Source organism: Cyanistes caeruleus, unplaced genomic scaffold (genome assembly GCF_971803275.1).
Source record: "Cyanistes caeruleus unplaced genomic scaffold, bCyaCae1.hap1.1 HAP1_SCAFFOLD_65, whole genome shotgun sequence".
NCBI lineage: Eukaryota > Metazoa > Chordata > Aves > Passeriformes > Paridae > Cyanistes > Cyanistes caeruleus.
The window spans coordinates 3,781,396-3,803,658 of record NW_028255884.1 but is presented as its reverse complement, the minus strand read 5'-3'; the positions used below and the strand labels follow the sequence as shown (position 1 = coordinate 3,803,658).

The following is a 22,263-nucleotide window of genomic DNA, read 5'->3' as shown; positions in this document are numbered from 1 at the left end:
GACACCCTCCTCCAGTGTGTGCCAAGCCCAAGGTGCCACCAAGGAGGTTCCCCTTCCCCAAGGCAGAACCACACAAGGAATGTTTCAGACACACAGGGAGTTCTACAATAAACACAACCCCAGAGTTGTCTGAAGGCAGAATTAGAGCAGCTGCTGAAGGACAGACAAGCTCTGAACTCCTTGCAGCTGAAAGCACCAAGTGGGTTGTTGGGAGGTGTGTGAGTGAGGCAAGAGTGAGGGAAGGGAAATGCAGAGAGCCCTGGAAGTGTTTCTGTGCAGACAGGCTGCTCCAAGGGCAGCATTTGCCTTCTCTGGGGGGAACTGTGATGGAGGTAGGGGTAGAGTGACCTCCCCAGCGACCTCGAGATGTCACACAGCCACCAGGGATGTCACAGCCCACTCAGTGGTGTCACACAACCTGCCCTGGGATGTCACACCACCATTCTGTGATGTCACATCTCTTCCTATATGCCACAAAACCACCTTGTGATGTCACATAGCGTTCTGTGATGTCACACAGCCACATTTGATGTCATAGCTCACTCTGTGATGTCACAGTCAGCACTGTGATGTCATACAACCTGTCCTGAGATGTTACATGGCTCTTCTATGATGTCACTGCCCACTCCTGGATTTCATATCACAACCATGTGGTGTCACAGTCTGCTCAGTGATGTCACAACCCTCTCTGTGATATTGTCTATCTAACCTCTAGTGTCGTAGTCCTCTCTGTGATGTCACAACCCACTAAGTGATATCACCCAGGCCACACTGTGATGTCATGCAGCCACACTACAATGTCACAACCTGCACTGTGATGTCACACAGTCCCCTCTATGATACTGTAGCTGCTCAGTGACCTCACACAACAAACTCTGTGATGTCACAGCCCCAGCTGTGACCTCACACAGCCCACTCAGAGCTGTCACACAGCCCCTTTCTGACATCACAGCTGCTCTGGGGCTCCAGGACACAGCCACAGAGGTGCTGCTGTGACACAGCCCCCTCTGGCACATCCCACAGCCCCTGCCAATGCTGAGCCCCTGGCAGCTCTGTCTGGGCCTGCTCTCTGTGTCCCTGAGCTGCCCTGGCAGGGCCCCAGCCCTGCTGGGCTGTGCTCAGGAGCTGCTCCTGGCCAGAGCTGTCTCTCTGCAGCGCTGCCCTTGCCAGGAGCTGCCTCTGGGCCAGGAGCCCGGCCCAGCTCAGCAGCACAGACACAGCACCAGCACTTTCATCACCCTCTCGGGCCTTTGGGGCTCTTGGCATCACACTCAGTCCCTCAGAGTGTGCTCCAGAAACTCCTCAAGAGCTCCAAGTCAGATGGAAACACTGAAGTTTCTTGTAGTTGAAATGAGAGACACGAGTGAGAAAGCGTCCCCAGGTTCCAGGTAGAGCAGAAGACTGGAGGCCCTGATGGCAGCTGGGGACAAGCAAGGGAAAGGTGTCTGTGGTGCTGAGCAAAGCTGGATGTGTTTCAGGAATGGCAAGGGCCAAGGGCTGAGCCCCAGCCCCTGGCAAGGCAGATGCTGTCCCTCCCTCATTGCTCAGGGCTCTTCCCGGGCCACTGGCATGTGGGGATGTGCAATGCCAAGGGCAGCACCATGGGGCGGCCCCTGCCAGGCTGCTGAGCAGGGACAAGGAGGCAATGAGGCCCCAGGGCTGCCAGGGTCACTTGTCCCCTGCTGGCCTCAGGCCCAGGGCCAGCAGCCACGGCCAAAGGGCTGCACAAGTTGCCTCTGGCAGGGTCTTGCAGCTGCACAGCCCAGGGCCCTCAGCCTCTACCTGCTACTTATGTGATGAGGCCATCAAACCCCATCCTGGGAGATTTTGGGTCTTCTCCATGGTCTGTGAAAATGGAAACACTGGTCAAAGTTATTTTCTACCAAATCTTGGATTGACAAGGATCAATATAATTAAACTGAAGGAGAATGGATTTAGATTTGTTAGAAGGAGAAAATATTTTACAATCACAAAACATTATTAAATTATTTATTAAAAAAATATTTTACAAGCACAAAACTACAACTGCTTTTCCAGAGAAGTGGATGCCACATCCCAGGACTGCTCCCAGAGCAGGAGCTCTGTGCAACCTGACACAGTGAAAGCCTCTCCCCTCCCCAAGGATGGAATTGCTGTTGTGTGGGTTCTCTGATGTGCTGGGTGCCCTCACAACCCTCCTGGCCAGAATGTCTGCTGAGGGCCAGCCAGGCTGCTGCAGTGGCACTGACCTCACAGCCATCACCATTGCAGCCATGTCCCCTGGGCCTGGCTCTCCCCTTTCCTCTGCCCCTGCCTTGTCTCTGCTGGAATAAAGAGTTGTTTCATTATTATCTTGTCCCCAAGGTGCTGGGGCCAATTGCTTCCCAGTCAGGCTCCTGGAGCAGCAGTGGCTTTTCAGAGCCCAGCCAGAAATGAGCCCTGAAGCAGCAGCTCTGCAGTGCTGGCCACCAGGCCGGGGTGCCAAGGGAGCCTTCTGGCCATGGCCTGGAAGCAGCTGCTGCTGCCAAGGTGCCTTTGGTGCCTCAGGCTGTCCCTGGCACAGCTCCCAGCACGGCACTCTGCACTTGTGCCTGAGCCCTTCCCAGGGCTGGGGCTGGCCTGGGGCTTTTCCTGCAGCAGGATCTGCCCTGGCCATGGCACAGGAAAGGCAGTTCCTGCTGGAGCAGGAGGCTGTGCCTGGAATGGGCTCAAACAACTCCAGCAAGGCCCTGTTTACTACAAAATTGCTCCCTAGAGCACTGTAGTAAATAACTCTTTTTCTTTATTTACTCTGTGGTGTAATTAAATCTGTCTAATCATGCCAGAATCAGTCACAGTGGCATTTGTATAAATACATCTGATATTCCATTGTTAATCCTGTGGGGAAAATTGCATTATGGTTCAATTCCACCTGTCCAGTCTTTACACATAAGCCTTTGACAAACTCTGGGGCTGGGACTGGATCCAGCTGCTCCCAGTCTCCTCTCATAGAAAGAATTTCAAAGTCTAGGCAGCCTGAAGGGGTTTGAGGATCCCTGGTGGCTGTTGAGTGTCATTTCTCCACCTCATGACTCAGCAGGGGTTTCTCCAATAAAGAAATAAACCTTTTGCCTGAAGCTCCCACTCTGCCCATGACAGGAAGCCCTGGGAGTGTCTGTGACATCCCAGCTCTTTGGCAGCCTGGGGACTCCTGGGATGTCACCGTGGAGCCCCCGGGAGTGCCTGTGACAGAGCGGTGCCTTTGCAGCCCAGGGTCCCCTGGGATGTCACCATGGAATTGCTGGGACAGCGTCTGAGCACACGGCTCTTCAGCATCCCCAGAAACCCCTGGGCGGTTTCCATGGAACCCCTGTCTCTGTCCGTGACATTCTGGCTCTTGAACAGCCTGGAGACTCTTGGAATGTCCCCATGGAACCCTTCTGAGGGCCTGTAACAAATCTGATCCTTCGTAGGCAACCATCACCAGCCCCATGTAGCGATGGTCTAAGTCCATGGCAGCTATCACCAGGACCTGTTGCCATTGTCTGTTTCCATGTCAACCATCAAAGCCCCTGTTGCTATGGTCAGTCCCTTGGCAGCTCCATGGAGACCCCATGCCAGGGGTGGTTGCCATGAACACCAGCTCAGGCCTGGAGCCAGAGCCTGTTGCCATGGCAACCATTTGCAGTCCCATCCCCAGGCTCATGGGATCACAGAGTCACAGAATTGGCTGAGCTGGGAGGGAGCCATGGGGATCCTCCAATCCAACTGCTGGCCCTGCACAGGACACCCCAACAATCCCAGCCTGGGCCTGGCAGCGCTGGCCAAACGCTGCTGGAGCTCAGCCAGCCCTGGAGCTGGGAGCCTTCCCTGGGGAGCCTGTTCAGTGCTCCAGCAGCCTCGCAGGAAAAACCTTTTCCTCACATCCAGCCTAAACCTGCCCGCCTCAGCTCCAGCTGCTCCCTCCACTCCTGTCCCTGGGCACCAGAGGGAAGAGGTTCCCGCAGCCCCCAGCCAGGGACCCGCTCCCAAGGCTGCTGCCATGGCAACCAGGCCTGGCACCAGCTGGGATGCTCGGTTTCCATGGGCTGGGCTTCAGGAATGGCATTCCCCAATTTCCTGCTCCTGCTGAAACCGCGCTGCTGCTCTCTTCCCTCCCACCTCCCATGGAAAGCACAAATATCCAGGCTGGGATAAGAATACTTTATGAATAACAGCAACGGGATAAGGAACAAACAGACACAGAAACAATTTTGGTAACAGAAAGGATAAGACAAATCATTCACAGGGAAAACTAAAACACCACCAACTGACTCTTCCTGGCCACGTATTTCCTCCTGCCAAGAAAGGACACCCTTCTCTGGTGAGAGAGAGGGAGTCCTTTTCCCACCCCTGGCAATGACCTGAGATGGGATTGAATATAATGGACCATGATCACAGTCTCACATTCTTTGATCCCACATCATGACATTCCCATGGGCAGGAAAAGGTACAGGTATCTTCCCAGCATGGATCCCAGGGAACATGGATCACCAGGTCTCTTCCCAATGTGGATTCTCCATGGGCGGATGAAGCTGGAGCAGTGCACAAAGCTCTTCCTGTATTTTGAGGCACTTGCAGGGCTTTCCTTACCGGTGCCTCCATTGGTGTCTGCCAAAGTTAGACCTGTCTGAGAAGCTCTTCCCACACTGGGGACACTTGTAAGGCCTCTCCCCAGTGTGGATGTGTTTGTGGGTATTGAGGTTGGATCTGTGGCTGAAGCTCTTCCCACATTCCCCACACCTGTAGGGCCTCTCCCCAGTGTGGATGCGCTGGTGCCTGATGAGGTGGGAGTTTCGCTTGAAGCCCTCCCCACAGTCAGGGCAGCGGAAGGGCCTCTCATCCGTGTGAATCGGCTGGTGCTGGAGGAGAGTGGAGCTGCTCTGAAACCTCTTCCCACAATCAGGACACTCGTAGGGCCTCTCCCCAGTGTGGATGCGCTGGTGGATGATGAGTTGGGACTTGAAGCTGAAGCCCTTCCCACATTCCCCACACTCGTAGGGCCATTCCCCAGTGTGGATCATCTGGTGGCAGATCAGTTGGTTGCTCCGGCTGAAGCTCTTCCCACACTCCAAGCACTTGTAGGGCTTCTCCCCATCCTGAAGCCGCTCATGGACCACCAGCTCAGAGCCCCGGCTGGATCTCCGGCCACCTTCCCGGCACAGGGTGGGTCTTTCCTCCTCAGAGCACCCTGGGATGGGTTTGGAGCCCCTCCTCCTGTGGGATCTCCGGGGCTTTTCCTCCCCATTGGATTACTGCACTGTGGTACCGCTGAAAACGTCCTCTTCCATGAGGTTCTGCCGTGGGGATTTGTCCTCCCTGGTCTCCATCCTCAGCTCCTGGTCTGGGGGAGGAAGGACAAGGAGAGGATGGGATTTGCCTCCGTGCCAGAGGGAAGGGGAAGGAGATCCCCCCAGTGCGTCCCCGGCAGGACAGCATCGGCAGCGGGGTTGTCCTGCAGCCGGGGGCCATGCTGGGCTGGGAGATGGAGCAGGAGAGAGGGGGAAAGGGGCACTGACTTCCTCCTTACCTGCCTGGGTGTCCCATGGCATCTTCCTCTTCCTCACAGCCTGCTTCTCCATCTGGCCAAGGTTTGGGAATGAGAAATCCTGGTTTGGGAGAAAACAAGGAATGAGCACATGGAGTTTGATGGTCCTTCTTACCAAGTCCATCTTTAGAAGTCATTGGGGCATCTGAGGTGTCTTGGTTTGAAAGGAAAGGTGTTTGGTAAGGAAGGCAGAAACCTGCACTGAAATGCATAAAAAATGTAAGCATCCCATCCCCTCCGAATTCTTATAATCTTGAAATCAAAGTGCTCTCAGGTAATGATCTGGGAATAGGAATAATAGTTCTTTACTAAAGAAAGGAAAATGAAAATGCAGCAGTACAAAAAAAAAAACCAACAAATAAACAACCCACCAACAGAGTCAGAATACAACCTTACACCCCGTTGGTCAGGGTGCTGGTAGCAGTCTGATTAAATGGTGGCTGCAGTCCTCCTGGAGTGACTGATGTGGTTCTGTTGAAGCAGTGATCCCATAGAAGATTGTAGCTTACCTCTGAAGTTCTGGTGCTGTAGATGGGTCTGGTCTCTCCTCTGGGAATCCAGTGGAGAAAGACTGCCTGTGGTGCTCTGATTCCCAGATTATATCCAGTCAGGAATGCTTGGCTCCTCCCCCTGGGTGCAGCATCTCACAATGGGATGATGTCATTTTATCAGTCCTGCAGTGAGACTCAATGGCCCATTAACAGAAGATATCCCCCTGGAGGAAGGATGGGTGGTGGAAGAGATAAAGAACACTGCCCCACCTGGTTTTAACAGCTGGCCCATTAACAGAAGATATCCCCCAGTTATGAGGGATGGGTCATGGAGGAGATAATGAAAACTGCTCCACTAGTTTTTAACAGATGTTGACAGAATACATACTTTTGGTTGAATCTTGAATTGCAACCCAAGACATGGGGTCCATAAAAATTGTACACCACTAAAATTTGGCCCTGAAAATGCCTCCCAGGAGTTCTAGTTCCATCTCTGTTCTCTCCCTTTTGGTGTTCAGGGTTTCACCCCTGTCCCAGCTGCTGGGGGTCACACTTGTACTGTGGGTCCCCTGTCTACTTGGTCCCTGACCTCTTCTGGCTGCTGGGAGTGCCCCAGGAATTTGAAAACTTCCTCCCATTTCCATCTCCCCACTTACGGATGCTGGAAGTTTTTGGGGTCCCAGGGTCCCTGCTCCCCTTATTCCCTAGTTGGGGGTGCATTGGGTCCAAGGAGACACCCTGTCCCTCTCTATTTAATTGAGGGTCCCACAAATCATGGCGCTCCCCCTCTCTGGGATCCCCACTTTGGGGTCCTCGGGGACACAGGGCTCTGCTCCTCCAGGCTGCCTCTGCCAGCAGCTGCCACTGGGAACCCCAAATGTCCCCCCAAAGGGCATTTTCTTCTCAGCCTTGGTGTTCTTCATTCTCCAATAATCACCCCCAAAAAACCCAACCCAGGAACCACCCAGGATATCTGGGCTGGGCTCCCCCTCCCTCGTCACCTGTGGGATAGGGGGGTGTTTATCCCACGGATGGGGGGGCTGTGAATTCAGGAAGTGAATCCCAGTTCGACTGGGATATACTGGGCCTGAGATCATACTGGGATAACAAGCACCTAACTGGGATTACTAGGAGTGTCTGGGAATGGCTATGGACATGTTGAGAGCAGCTGGCATATACTGGGAGTGTCTGTGACCATACTGGGGATGACTGGGAACACACTGGGAACAATGGGAACCATGCTGGGGACAACTGGGAACAACTGGGAGTGACAGGGTCTACACTGGGGGCAACTCCAACTGGGCATGACTGGGACCATGCAGGGAGCAGCTGGGATCATCTAGGAAGCGACTGAGACTATACTGGGGCCAACTGGGTGCAACTGGAATCATGCTGGGAGGAACAGGGAGCAGCTGGAACCATCCTGAGGGTAACTGGCATCCTACTGGGATCACAGTGGGAGCAGTTGGGCCATGCTGGGCAAGACTGGGACCATACTGGCAGCAACTGGGACTGCACTCAGGGTGACTGGGAGTGGCTGGGAGCAACTGGGATCAGGCTGGAAACACCTGAGGAGTGACTAGGAGCAACTTGGATAGACTGGGAGAGACTGAAACCACAGTGCAGGTAAATGGGAACAACTGGAACCACACTGGATAATCCTGGGAGCAGCTGTGCCCATGCTGGGATTATACTGGGATCCAAGTGGAACTAACTGGTATCATAATGTGAGTGACTGAAAAGGTGCTGGCTGTGACTGGAATCATGCTGGAGGTGACTGGGAGCAACTGGGCCTATCCTGGGAGTGACAGGGAATCACTCTGGCCATGACTGGAATCATGCTGGGAGGATCTGGGAGTGAATGGAACCATACTGGGGGTGGCTGGGTGCAACAGCAAATACTGGGAGTGACTGAGATTGTAGTGGGAGTGACTGGGATCATCCTGGAAGTGTTTTTCTGTCGATCTTACATGTTTCTGGTCTCCTTTTCTTCTCCTTCCTATCCTACGTACCTGGAATATTTTTGGATATATTAATGTTACCCAAAATCTTAAGGGTTAACACTTTTTAGGTTAAATGAGCTAAATTTGCAAAGTTAATGTTTTGGTAGGAGTTTTATGTTCAGTTGGATGTTGTATTAAACTCTTTGCCAAAATTCCTTGATTGTCTATATTTTGCCAGTTAAATTTTGTGTCATTTTGACCTCTTAGCTCAGTTGGTCAGAGCATGGTGCCAGTATTACTGAGGTTGTGGGTTCAGTCCTTGTGGGGCCATTCACTTAAGAGCTGGACTTGATGGTCCTTGTGGGTCCCTTCCTACCAAGAATATTCTTTGCATCTGTCCATGCTGAGAAGATCTGGTTGTTGTTTCTCCTGTGCACCAAACTCAAGCAGAGGAACCTTTGGTTACCACCAGCATTGAAGTGTTCTGGGGTGTTACAGCCCCGCAGGCTCACAGTGGCCTCTTGTTTCCATAAGGACCCAGAGTGTCCCACTGGTCCCTTGGTTCCATGGGCCCAAGAGTGCCACAACGATCCCCTTGGTTCCACAACTTCCCATGGTGTCACACTGACCAATGTTTCCATAAGGATCTGAGTGTCACACAGGTTTATGGCATTTGTCCTTGCTGCCCCTCACATCCCACTGCCCCACAAAGAGCCCCGTGCCACCCGTGAGGGACAGGCCCTGCTGGGCCAGGCCTGGGCTCAGGGCTTGGCCTTTCTGCTTCCTCCAACCCAGACAGGGCTTGCTCAGCATTGCAGTTCCCTGCTCAGAGCCTTTGGCTCCCAGCAATCCTGGCCTCCAGGATCTGCTCTCACCAGTCCCTGGGGAGCCTTTGGCAGTCCCTGCCCTCAGTGGGGCTGATTGAAGCTCCAAGGGACTTGGAGTTTTGCTTCTGACTCCTTGAGCAGCTTCTTCAGCCTGAAGGAGGGACAAAGGAAGATCAGAGAAAGGAGAAAGAATCACGAGGTCAAGCACTCCCTGAATTCACAGCTCTCCACCTGTGGGATCATCACCCCAATGCCACAGGTGACCGGGGAGGGGGAGCTCAGCCGAGACATCCTGAGGGGTTGGGTTTTTTGAGGCGGATCTTTGAAGAATGAAGAACTCCAAAGCTGAGTGGAAAATTCCCGTTGGGGGGATACTGGGGTGTTCCAGCATCCCTAAGTGGGGAGATGGAAACAGGGGGAACTTTTCAGATTCCTGGTACTCCCAGCAGACTGGACATGGCAGGAACCTAGTAGACGTGGGACCCCCATACACACGAGACCCCCAGCAGCTGGGACAGGGGGGAAACCCTGAACACCAAAGGGGAGAGAACAGAGATGGAGAACTCCTGGGAGGAATTTTCAGGGCTGAATTTTGGTGGTGTAAAATTTTTATGGACCACATGTCCTGGGCTGCAATTCAAGATGTAACCAAAAGTATGTTTTCTATCACCATCTGTTAAAACCTGGTAGAGCAGTTTTCTTTATCTCTTTCATCACCCATCCCTCATAACTGGGGGATATCTTCTGTTAATGGGCCAGCTGTTAAAACCAGGTGGGGCAGTGTTCTTTATCTCTTCCACCACCCATCCTTCCTCCAGGGGGATATCTTCTGTTAATGGGCCATTGAGTCTCACTGCAGGACTGATAAAATGACATCATCCCATTGTGAGATGCTGCACCCAGGGGGAGGAGCCAAGCATTCCTGCATGGATATAATCTGAGAATCAGAGCACCAGAGGCAGTCTTTCTCCACTGGATTCCCAGAGGAGAGACCAGACCCATCTACAGCGCCAGAACTTCTGAGGTAAGCTACAATATCCTATGGGATCATTGCTTCAACAGAACCACATCTGTCACTCCTGGAGCACTGCAGCCACCATTTAATCAAACTGCTACCAGCACCCTGACCAACAGGGTGTAAGGTCCTGACTCTGTTGGTGCGTTGCTTTTTGTTGTGTTTTTTTTTGTTTTTTTTTTTTTTTGTACTGCTGCATTTTCATTTTCCTTTCTTTAGTAAAGAACTTATATTCCTTTTCCCATATTGTTACCTGAGAGCACTTTGGTTTCAAGATTATAATAATTCGGAGGGGATGGGATGCTTACATTTTTTATGCATTTCAGTGCAGGTTTCTGCCTTCCTTAGCAAACTCCTTTCAAACAAAGTCACGTCAGAGGCCCAGGTGACTTCTAGAGATGGGCTTGGTAAGAGGGACCATCAAACTCAATGTGCTCATTCCTTGTTTTTTCTCAAACCAGGAGTTTCCAATCCCAAACCTTGGCTGGATGGAGAAGCAGGCTGTGAGGAAGAGGAAGATGCCATGGGACACCCAGGCAGGTAAGGAGGAAGTCAGTGCCCCTTTCCCCCTCTCTCCTGCTCCATCTCCCAGCCCAGCATGGCCCCCGGCTGCAGGACAATCCCGCTGCCGATGCCGTCCTGCCGGGGACGCACTGGGGGGATCTCCTTCCCCTTCCCTCTGGCACGGAGGCAAATCCCATCCTCTCCTTGTCCTTCCTCCCCCAGACAAGGAGCTGAGGATGGAGACCAGGGAGGACAAATCCCCACGGCAGAACCTCATGGAAGAGGACGTTTTGAGTGGCTCCACGGTGCAGGACTCCAACAGGGAGGAAAATCCCCAGAGGTCCCGCAGGAGGAGGGGCTCCAAACCCAGCCCAGGGTGCTCTGAGGAGGAAAGACCCACCCTGTGGAGATCCAGCCGGGGCTCTGAGCTGGTGCTCCATGAGCAGCTTCAGAATGGGGAGAAGCGCTACAAGTGCTTGGAGTGTGGGAAGAGCTTCAGACAGAGGAAAACCCTGATCCGCCACCAGATGATCCACACTGGGGAATGGGCCTACGAGTGTGAGGAATGTGGGAAGGGCTTCAGCTGCAGCTCCCACCTCATCATCCACCAGCGCATCCACACTGGGGAGAGGCCCTACGAGTGTTCTGAGTGTGGGAAGAGGTTTCACAGCAGCTCCAATCTTGTCCTGCACCAGCGAATTCACACGGATGAGAGGCCCTTCCGCTGCCCTGACTGTGGGGAGGGCTTCAAGCAAAACTCCAACCTCATCAGGCACCGGCGCATCCACACTGGGGAGAGGCCCTACGAGTGTGGGGAATGTGGGAAGAGCTTCAGCCACAGATCCAACCTCAATACCCACAAACACATCCACACTGGGGAGAGGCCTTACAAGTGTCCCCAGTGTGGGAAGAGCTTCTCAGACAGGTCTAACTTTGGCAGACACCAACGGAGGCACCGGTAAGGGAAGCCCTGCAAGTGCCTCAAAATACAGGAAGAGCTTTGTGCACTGCTCCAGCTTCATCCGCCCATGGAGGATCCACATTGGGAAGAGACCTGGTGATCCATGTTCCCTGGGATCCATGCTGGGAAGACACCTGTACCTTTTCCTGCCCATGGCAATGTCATGATGTGGGATCAAAGACTGTGAGACTGTGATCATGGTCCATTATATTCAATCCCATCTCAGGTCATTGCCAGGGGTGGGAAAAGGACTCCCTCTCTCTCACCAGAGGAGAAGAGTGTCCTTTCTTGGCAGGAGGAAATACATGGCCAGGAAGAGTCAGTTGGTGGTATTTTAGTTTTCCCTGTGAATGGTTTGTCTTATCCTTTCTGTTACCAAAATTGTTTCTGTTCCTGTTTTTGCCTTATCTCGTTGCTGTTCTCAATAAATTGTTCTTTTCCCAGCCTGGGATCTTTGCCTTTTTTGCTTTCCATGGGAGGTGGGAGGGAAGCGAGCAGCAGCGTGGTTTCAGCAGGAGCAGGAAATTGGGGAATGCCATTCCTGAAGCCCAGGCCATGGAAACCGAGCATCCCAGCTGGTGCCAGGCCTGATTGCCATGGCAGCAGCCTTGGGAGCGGGTCCCTGGCTGGGGGCTGCGGGAACCTCTTCCCTCTGGTGCCCAGGGCCAGGAGTGGAGGGAGCGGCTGGAGCTGAGGCGGGCAGGTTTAGGCTGGATGTGAGGAAAAGGTTTTTCCCGCGAGGCTGCTGGGGCACTGAACAGGCTCCCCAGGGAAGGCTCCCAGCTCCAGGGCTGGCTGAGCTCCAGCAGCGTTTGGCCAGCGCTGCCAGGCCCAGGCTGGGATTGTTGGGGTGTCCTGTGCAGGGCCAGCAGTTGGACTGGAGGATCCCCATGGGTCCCTCCCAACTCAGCCAATTCTGTGGCTCTGGGATCCCATGAGCCTGGGGATGGGACTGCAAATGGTTGCCATGGCAACGGACTCTGGCTCCAGGCCTGAGCTGGTGTCCATGGCAACCACCCCTGGCATGGGGTCTCCATGGAGCTGCCAAGGGACTGACCATAGCAACAGGGCCTGTGATGGTTGTCATGGAAACAGACCATAACAATGGGGCAGATGTTGCCATGGGAACAGACCACAGCAGGGAGACAGCTCTGGCCAGGAGCAGCTCCTGAGCACAGCCCAGCAGGGCTGGGGCCCTGCCAGGGCAGCTCAGGGACACAGAGAGCAGGCCCAGACAGAGCTGCCAGGGGCTCAGCACTGGCAGGGGCTGTGGGATGTGCCAGAGGGGGCTGTGTCACAGCAGCACCTCTGTGGCTGTGTCCTGGAGCCCCAGAGCAGCTGTGATGTCAGAAAGGGGCTGTGTGACAGCTCCGAGTGGGCTGTGTGAGGTCACAGATGGGACTGTGACATCACAGAGTTTGTTGTGTGAGGTCACTGAGCAGCTACGGTATCATAGAGGAGATCTGTGACATCACAGTGCAGGTTGTGACATTGTAGTGTGGCTGCATGACATCACAATGTGGGCTGGGTGATATCACTTAGTGGGTGGTGATATCAGAGAGAGGACTATGACACTAGAGGTTATGTAAAGAATATCACAGAGAGGGTTGTGACATCACTGAGCAGACTGTGACACCACATGGTGGTGATATGAAATCCTAAAGTGGGCAGTGACATCATAGAAGAGCCATGTGACATCTCAGGACAGGTTGTATGACATCACAATACTGACTGTGACATCACAGAGTGAACTATGACATCAAATGTTCCTGTGTGATATCACAGGAGGATATGTGATATCACGAGGTGGTTTTGTGGCATATAGGAAGAGATGTGACATCACAGAAATGTGGTGTGACATCCCAGAGCAGGTTGTGTGACACCACTGAGTGGGCTGTGACATCCCAGGTGGCTGTGTGACATCTCGAGGTCACTGGGGAGGTCACTCTGCCCCGACCTCCTTCACAGTTCCCCCCAGAGAACTCCAACCCTGCCCTTGCAGCAGCCTGTCTGCACAGAAACACTTCCAGGGCTCTCTGCATTTCCCTTCCCTCACTCTTGCCTCACTCACACACCTCCCAACAACCCACTTGGTGCTTTCAGCTGCAAGGAGTTCAAAGCTTGTCTGTCCTTCAGCAGCTGCTCTAATTCTGCCTTCAGCCAACTCTGGGGTTGTGTTTATTGTAGAACTCCCTGTGTGTCTGAAACATTCCTTGTGTGGCTCTGCCTTGGGGAAGGGGAACCTCCTTGGTGGCACCTTGGGCTTGGCACACACTTGAGGAGGGTGTCTGTTTTCCATGGGGAAACTCAGCAGTTTTAGATTGCTAAAATCAAAGAAGGAAAACCCCTCTTTGCCTGAGTGCAGCCAGTTCTGTGAGCAAAGCAGGTCCCAGGAGAGTGAGGAGAGACAGGATGGGGCTGGGGAATGTGGAGCAAGGTTGTCCCCACTGGGTCAGACCTCAAGGCACAGCTTCTCTGACCTGGCCACACCTCCTTAGGAGAGACCCTGGATCAATATCCATCACTGAATGCTGCAGTCACCTCTGCTCTAAAGAGAACAGGAAAAAAAGACACCTTTAAAATAGGAATACATATTTCCTAGAAGCTCTTTGAACTATTTCTCCATAACTATTGTAGGAAACTTTCCTAAGAATTGCACCAGACCAGAGGGAAATCAAGGCACAGCCATGGTTTGTTAGGACTTGCTTGATCCTAATGAGCCCTGTGGTGCATTTGGAGCTGAGCCCTTGAACCTCAGGGCCTGAGAGGAGATTGCACAAACCTTTCCAGGAGTCCAAGTCAGAGGAAACACCCAAAGTGTCTCCAGGCATTAATGGGTGCCACTGAGGTCCATCCCCAACACAGGCTCCTCATGGACTCCTTGGAGGAGAGAACTGGAGGCCAGGATTGCACAAAAACCTCCCAGAGACTCAGTGTGGAAAGGAAAATCCAAAGTAGCTGAAAAAGCCCTGAGTATCTCAAAGTATTGATGAGCCCCACTGAGTGTCAATGCAAAGCTCCCAAGGGACTCGTTAAAGCAGATAATTGGGGCCAGGATTGCACAAACTTCTCAGAGACTCAGGGTGGGAAGGAAAAAGGAAAGTACCTTAAGAACCTGAAGTACCTTGAAGCATTAATGAGCCCCACTGAGTGTTGTTACTGACAAAGGCTCTCAAGGGACTAATTACAGCAGATAATTGGAGGCCAGGATTGCACAAAGCTCTCAGAGACTCCAAAGCAAAAGCCAAAGTCCTTTGAAAAAGCTGCAGTCCCTGGGAGCATGAAGGAGCCCCCAGGGCCATTCCTGAGCAAGGCTCCCCAGGGACTCCTTCCAGCAGATCCCTGAGGCCACTGGCATGTGGGCTAGGGGGGATGCTGAGGGCAGGCCAAGGGGGTGACAGTGGCCAGCCTTGCTGGGGCTGTGCCAGGAGGCCCCAGGGCCTCAGGACAAGGTGTCTCCTCACAGCCCTTGCTGGCACAGCATTGGCTGCTGTGGCCCAGGGCACCAAGCCTTGGCTTCTCTTTGTCCCCAGCTGTCATCAGTGCCTCCAGTTCTCTGCTCTGCCTGGGGCCTGGGGACACTTTCTCAGTCACGTCCCTCAGTGGGACCCATTAAAAGTGAAAGAAACTTTGGGGTTGGATTCTAACTTGGAGTTCTTGAGAGCTTTCTTCCCCTCCCTGTCAGGGACTGATGTTCAGGGCCTCAGCACAAAGCCCCAAGAGGCTCATTAAAGTCCTGCTGCTGTGTCTGTGCTGCTGAGCTGGGCCGGGCTCCTGGCACAGAGGCAGCTCCTGGAAACCAAGAAGAGCTTCAAAAGCACATTTCTCTTGCTGAGCAGCTCTTCTGCCAGCCCAGCAGGGCTGGGGCACTGCCTGCAGCCACCCCGGGCACAGCCCAGAGGCACAGAGAGCTTCAATCAGTCAGGGCTGGGAAGGTGCTGGGAAGTGCCTGGGGCAGAATCCCTGCCAGCCCTTGGCACAGGAAGCCTCTGGCTGCAGGACAATGCAGCTGCAGCTCCTGGAGGCATCTCCTAAAGCTGGAACATGCCAGTGCCTACAGACTCTGTGAGTACATTCTCTGCCTGTCCCTTGTGCAGAGCAGCCAGGGGTGCCCAGGGCTGTCCTGCAGAGCAGGGTCCTGCAGCCCAGGGCGCTGTGCTGGGGCAGGGACTCTGCTGCCTGCCAGGGACAGCTCTCAGCCGGCCCGGGGAGCTGCTCCCAGCGCTGGGGAGAAGCTGTGGGGGGAAGGAGCCACCCTGAGCAGGGCAGGGGCTGCTGCTGAGAGGGGCTGTGTGGGGCAGGGCTGCTCCCAGCTCCAGACCTGCCTGGGCACAGCTCTGGAGGACACTTCCCAAAAGAAGGTGAGACTGGAATTGCTGTAAAGATCAGGAGCTTTCCTGAGACTGTTTTCAATTTCTTGCTTTAAGCAGGGTGGGAAAGCTGGGATGATGACAAAAAGATTTTTGCTTTTTATAAACTTTTAATACATTTTTAGATCCGTAAACTATTATTATATAGTTATAAAATTATAATCTTTAATTAACTCTATTAAATTATTAGTACATACTTATATAACTATTATCCTTAATTAACTCTAGCATGTTTCCTAAACTTTCTCTTAGAATTTAGAATAATTATCTGACCTTCTAAATACATTTCTGAAATACTGTATTGTCTTATCATCAGAAAGAGGAGCTACAAGAAGAACATTTTGTTTTGTAACCAGAATGTGAGCAGTCATAACAAAAAGTGGGGCAAAGAAACCCTTGGACCTATTCCAATGGGTTGACTCAGGGGTGTGTAACTGGGGCAGCTGAATCTCCTATTGAATGTTTCTGTTAAATATCCTAATTAATCAACCTTAATAAATTGTTGAAATAAGGGGGCCGGGTGTGTCCCATCTCCAATGGGACACCTGGAAGTTTCCAATAAAGGCGTTTTTTACTTTACTGTTCTAACACTGTTGCAAGGAGTTCTTTTTCTCTTTTGATTATAGACAACAGGGGGATGAGAGAAGCAGAAGAGGAATTGTAATCCCAGAATCACAGAACATTCTGAGTTGAAGGGGACACACCAGGATCAGCAAAGTAATGTTTGAACATTTACAGAGATGCCAGAATTGTAAGTTTGGGTGCTCAGTCTCTCTGCTGGGAGGCTCCTAAACAGCCTAAATGCACTGCTCTGATATTGTCATTGGTATCTGGGGCTCTCAGGGAGGCTCTGGCATCTGCAGCAGCTGAGTCAGGCCCTGCCCTTGGGATTGCTGCCAGGCAGGTGTGTCCATGGGAATGGGGTGTCCCAGCTTCCCTGTGACCTGTGGGGCTGTGGGCAAAGCAGTCCATGGCAAAGGGGAATGAGCTGAGCCCCCTCCCTGAGATCCCATCATGGGCACACCTGGGGATCTCCTTGCTGTGTCCTTCCAAGCTCTGAGCTGCCCTCCTGGCTGCAAATCTGTGCCAGAGCCTCTCAGAGTTCCCTGAATGTCCCACGGGGAAGGGCAGAGATGCCACAGCTGAGGAAATGCTGTTGGCTCTGCCAAGGGAGCCGTGAGTGTCCTTGGCAGAGGAGGGTGCTGAGCCCTTGCCCAGAGACCTTTAGAGAGGGTGAGACATTCAGGGATCCCTCTGCTCTGGGCAGGGTCTGGTTTATGCCAGGGTGACAGAGGAGTGTGATTGTGCTCTGATTCCAGCCAAAGGTGCAAACCCAGGGCAGTTGGGAACAAGCCCATCCAGCCCCTCACCTTCCCTAAGCCACAGGGAATCCTTTGCCTCTCACATCTCTCGGTGGCAAACTCTGAGTGCAGCTGAAATGCTGGGGATTTCTGACCTCAGAGAATCAGGAATGGTTTGTGGGTAGGAAAACAATTTGTAAAACCAACTCCTGCTATACTTTAGAAGTGTGTGCAGATGGCAACAAGCCTTCCTGCATTACGAGTGATGCCCTTGACAAATCCTGAATTTCCAGCCTTGTCCCTCTCCTGCATGGCCACAAACCCAGGGCAGCAGGGCAGGGATGGCTCCTGGAGAGCCCCCAGGCACAGGCCTGGCTGCTCCTGGCACACTCAGACAGCACAGCTGGAGCTCAGGCAGGGACCTGGGTGAAGGTTTTCCCAGAGCAGGAACAAGGGTGGGTGAGTCCCAGTCTCTCCTGATTTGTCACTGCTCTTTTTCTTCATGAACAGGTCCCCATGTGCAGCCACAGCAAATGTCCAACAGCAGCTCCATCAGCCACTTCCTCCTGCTGGCATTGGCAGACACGCGGCAGCTGCAGCTCCTGCACTTCTGCCTCTTCCTGGGCATCTCCCTGGCTGCCCTCCTGGGCAACGGCCTCATCATCAGCGCCGTAGCCTGCAGCCACCACCTGCACAGCCCCATGTTCTTCTTCCTGCTCAACCTGGCCCTCACTGACCTGGGCTCCATCTGCACCACTGTGCCCAAAGCCATGCACAATTCCCTCTGGGACACCAGACACATCTCCTACACAGGATGTACTGCACAAGTCTTTTTTTTTGTTTTCTATGCCACAACAGAGTATTTCCTCCTGACCATCATGTGCTACGACCGCTACGTGTCCATCTGCAAACCCCTGCACTACGGGACCCTCCTGGGCAGCAGAGCTTGTGCCCACATGGCAGCAGCTGCCTGGGCCAGTGCCTTTCTCTATTCACTGCTGCACACAGCCAATACATTTTCCCTGCCCCTGTGCCATGGCAATGCCCTGGGCCAGTTCTTCTGCGAAATCCCTCAGATCCTCAAGCTCTCCTGCTCCAATTCCTACACTAGAGAACTTGGGCTCATTGCAGTCAGTGCCTGTTTGGTATTTGGCTGTTTTGTGTTCATTGTTTTCTCCTATGTGCAGATCTTCAGGGCTGTGTTGAGGATCCCCTCTGAGCAGGGACGGCACAAAGCCTTTTCCACCTGCCTCCCTCACCTGGCTGTGGTCTCCCTGTTCCTCAGCACTGCAGCATTTGCTCACCTGAAGCCCCCCTCCATCTCCTCCCCATCCCTGGATCTCGCACTGTCAGTTCTGTACTCAGTGGTGCCTCCAGCCCTGAACCCCCTCATCTACAGCCTGAGGAACCAGGAGCTCAAGGCTGCAGTGTGGAGAATGATGACTGGATCATTTCAGAAACATTAAACTGTTGGCCACTTTCTGCAAATCACTTGTAATAAAAGTAATCTTTGATACTTATTGTTGGTTTCATTTTGGAGGTTCTTTTTCTTTGTTTTACTTTTCAATATTGTCCACAAAGAAATGTCATTGTTTGTGCCATTTCTCATTTTGTTTCTCTTCACCTTCCCTGTGCCCACACACTATGTCAATAAGGAGCTGAGGTCTTGGTGGCTTTCAATGAACGAAAGGATCTCCCAGCAAGGTTTTCTCCAGAGATGCCCCTTTTGTTCCCTTCTCTGGAGCTGCAGCAGCAGTGTCTGTGTGCAGAGCTGGGGGCAGATCAGTGCTGGCACAGCAGCTGTGCCCAGGAGCAGCAGCACTTGGTGTTGCCAGTGCTGCTCCCGTGCCACTGCCCCGCTGCCCTCCTGGCCCTGGTGTTGCTGCAGGGCCTGAGTGCTCTCGGGGCCGGGCACAGCCCTGGGGGTGGCAGTGCCGGGGCTGCAGCAGGGACAGGCCATGGGCACTGCTGGGGCAGCGCTGACGCCTCAGGGCAGGGCCTGGGGGCTCCAGGCTCCTTGCCCAGGCTCTCTCAAGAACACGGCCAGGCCAAAGCTCAGCACAGAAAACCCCCGTGAGCAGCCCCAGGCTGGCCGTGGGCAGGCTGGGGGCAAACAGCATGGCTGGGGCTCTGCAAGGTCCCTGGGGGAGATGGGAAGGAGCAGCAGAGCAGGGGCTGATCCATCCCCACTGCGCTGGACACCCCAGGGCAGCGTCCCAGAGCGTCCTCATGGAGCTGCCAACAACATCCCCCCTGTGCAGCCCTGGCCTCTCCCCCAGCTCAGAGAGGTGCCGCATCCTTGCAGGCACAGACACGGCAGCACTGGCTCAGGAGCCCCTGTTTGCACTGCCCAGAGCAGGCATCAGCACCCCCATGGTGCTGCTGTGGGGAGATGAACCTGAGGGAGCACAAATGCCATCAGCCCCTGGGGCCAGGAAGGGCTGGGGGATGGGAGGGAAACCACTCAGGTTTGTCGTGGCCTCTGAAGTCACACAGAAAGTTTGTTCCCATGAGCTGTGAGTTTCATGTCCCACTGCAGACGTTGTTGCTCAGAGCCAGGGCTGCCTGGCAGCCACCCCCAAACTGCCCTGAGCATTTCCTTTGCTTCCCCTTTGCTTTCTTTCCTCTTCCCACTCCAGATATCTTTCTGTTGCCCACTCCTGTTCCCTCCCCTGCTAACAGCCCATCCCTGTTTGCCCTTTCCTTTCTGGCCCCACTCCCCATTTCAGCTCCTGAGCTGGCACTGCGGGAACATCCCTGGGGAGCAGGATCATCCTACAAGTGCTTCAGGAATTGTCTGCAGGGTCCTGCAGGGCCTCGTGCTGCTCCCTTGCCAGAGGCAGCACAGGCCAGGGGGGCACATCTGGGCTGCTGTGTCTGGCTCTGGGGCTCCCTGTTCTGGGCAAGGAGGAGGAGCTGGAGAGGCTCTGCAGGACTGACAGGATGGGCTTTGGGACCTGTGTGGAGAAGCTGAGGGACCTGGGCTGCTGCACCTTCTGAAGAGGAGGCCCAGGGTTCATCCTGCACCTGCTGCAAGGGTGGTTTGAGAGAATCAAAGAATCAGCAAGGTTGGAAAAGACCTTGGAGATCATCAAGTCCGAATTGTACACTGACACACCTTGTCTTCTCTGAGCCTCCAGGATAAATAACTCCATCTCCCTCAGCTGCTCCTCACAGGACTTGTGCTCCAGACCCCTCACCAGCCTTGTTGCCCTTCTCTGGACACGCTCCAGCCCCTCCATGGCCTTCCTAAACTGGGGGCCCAGAAATGGACACAGCACTCGAGGTGCTGCCCAACCAGTGCAGAGTAGAGGGGAGGAATCCCTGCCCTGCTCCTGCTGGCCACACTGCTCCTGATCCAGGCCAGGAGCCATTGGCCTCCTTGGCCACCTGGGCACGCTGCTGGCTCATGCCCAGCCTGCTGTCCATCAGTGCCCCAGCTCCATTTCTGCCTGGCTGCTGTCCAGCCACTCTGTCCCCAGCCTGGAGCACTGCAGGGGTTGTTATGGCCAAAGTGCAGGACCTGGCACTTGGACTTGTTAAACCTCACCTTGTTGGGTTTGGGCCCTGGATCCAGCCTGTCCAGCTCCCTGTGCAGAGCCCTCCTACCCTGCAGCACATCAACACTCCCAGCCAACCTGGTGTCACCACGGTTCCATGGGGCCCTGGAGTGTCACAATGGTCTCCAGGATTCCATGAGGACTCCCAGCAATCCAATTTTGGATCATACTGGGAGTGACTGGACTCATACTGGGAGTATCTGAGAATGACTGGGAACACACCATGCACATCATCCCCCATACTGGGGGTGACTGGGAGCAACTGGGAGCATGCTGGGAGCCAATGGCATCATACTGGGACTGACTGGGTTGATCTAGCCAGAGGCAACTGGGACCATCCTGGGAGTGCTGCCTTGTGACAAGGATCATACTGGAGCTTACTGGGCTCATGATGGTGTTGAAAGGGAACAGCTGGGATCTCTGAACACCAAAGGTTCCTTTCCTGCTCACTGAAGAAGGAGCTTCCCAGTATCCATGTGTGAGGTGACCTTCACCTGAACCAGATGCTGTTAGGAGAAAAAGCTGCCTCTGCTGGAAAATCCCACACAACAAGTCAATGCCAAGAGAGCATTTTACTTTCACAACTTCCCTCCTGGAGCCACAGTCTTTTGGATCACACAGCAAGCAAGAGAACAGCACAAAATACAAGGCTGTGTCCAGTTTTTGGCTGGATCAGCAAACAGAGGGAGGAATGCCAGGGTTCACTGCCACAGACTCTCCTCTTGGGGAACAGAACCCCCCCAGGCTCCATTCCAAATGCTGTGCACACCCTGCTGGCTACAAACAACCCTTTTTAAAGAAGTTGTTGGCAGGAGCTTTCCCAAATAAATGGCATCTTAATTGCAATTTTCATTCAAAATCAACTCCGTTCCAAAGGAAGAACAGGAAGCCCACAGCAATCCCAAAGGCACATATGGTGCACCTGGGGAAATCCTCGACTTAGGGGCCCAGTGGGTTAAAAAATACCCATAAGAAGCCACAGAGTGCAGAGTGCAAACTGCAGCAACCACTTGCTGGATCATTTTGGCTGTGCTGCACACATCTGCAGACTGTCTGTCCCCCTGCCAGGACAGAAGGACACCCGTCAGGGGCTGGGCTGGCTGCTGAGAATGCCTCGGGCAGGAGGATCCTCAGGCAATGAGCAGGTGCCCAGAGCCGCTCTGACACTGAGGCCTCTGTGCCCCACAGCAACGGGAACACCACAAGGACACGGCAACGTTCCTGTGACATCACAGCAGCAGCTCCCCCAAAACCGCCTGCAAGGTTCTCCTGGGTCACCAAGGAGCACAAAGGATCCTCAGAGGGCACAACCTATTGCTCAAGGGATCCAAGAGGAGCTCAGAAAATGCAGCAAATGAGGATACCCCACAGCCCAGCCTGAACACTGAGAAGGAACAAAGATGTGAGCAAACCAATGGAAACACAACTTTTGGTCACTGATGCTTCTGACTAAAACCAGCAAGGCTTGTTCCATCTGGGATCTTTGTTCTAGTTCTAGAAACAAGGAAGGTTCTCTACTGTCAATGTACAGAAAGCAGGAACTTGGGGGAAAGAAGGCTGAGAGTGCCAAAGCCTTGTGTGACTCCTTGGACATCTTGTGGCTGAGGGTGTCCAAGGCAATGGACTCACAAGCGGGGTCCCTGCCCTCCCCACTGACAGCTGCCATCTCTCCTTCAGCCCCACACGTGTCTCCAACAACCTCCTGTCAAGGGCCTCCATCCACACATTCCATCACCAGCCACAGAT

General features: G+C 53.7%; 2 protein-coding genes across 2 annotated transcripts in view; one reads left to right on the top strand and one right to left on the bottom strand.

Moving 5' to 3' along the window:
- LOC111944753 (uncharacterized) overlaps positions 1-22,263 on the bottom strand; it is a 245,903-nt gene that overhangs the window by 95,403 nt on the left and 128,237 nt on the right. The window contains 1 exon segment of the mRNA XM_086872437.1: positions 4,624-5,133. Coding sequence (XP_086728563.1) covers positions 4,624-5,133 — 510 coding nt within the window.
- LOC147647216 (olfactory receptor 14J1-like) lies at positions 16,218-18,803 on the top strand. Its single transcript, XM_086872587.1, has 2 exons — positions 16,218-16,407; positions 17,468-18,803. Exons 1-2 carry the CDS (start codon positions 16,377-16,379, stop codon positions 18,421-18,423), a joined length of 987 nt encoding a protein of 328 aa, XP_086728713.1. The 5' UTR covers positions 16,218-16,376; the 3' UTR covers positions 18,424-18,803.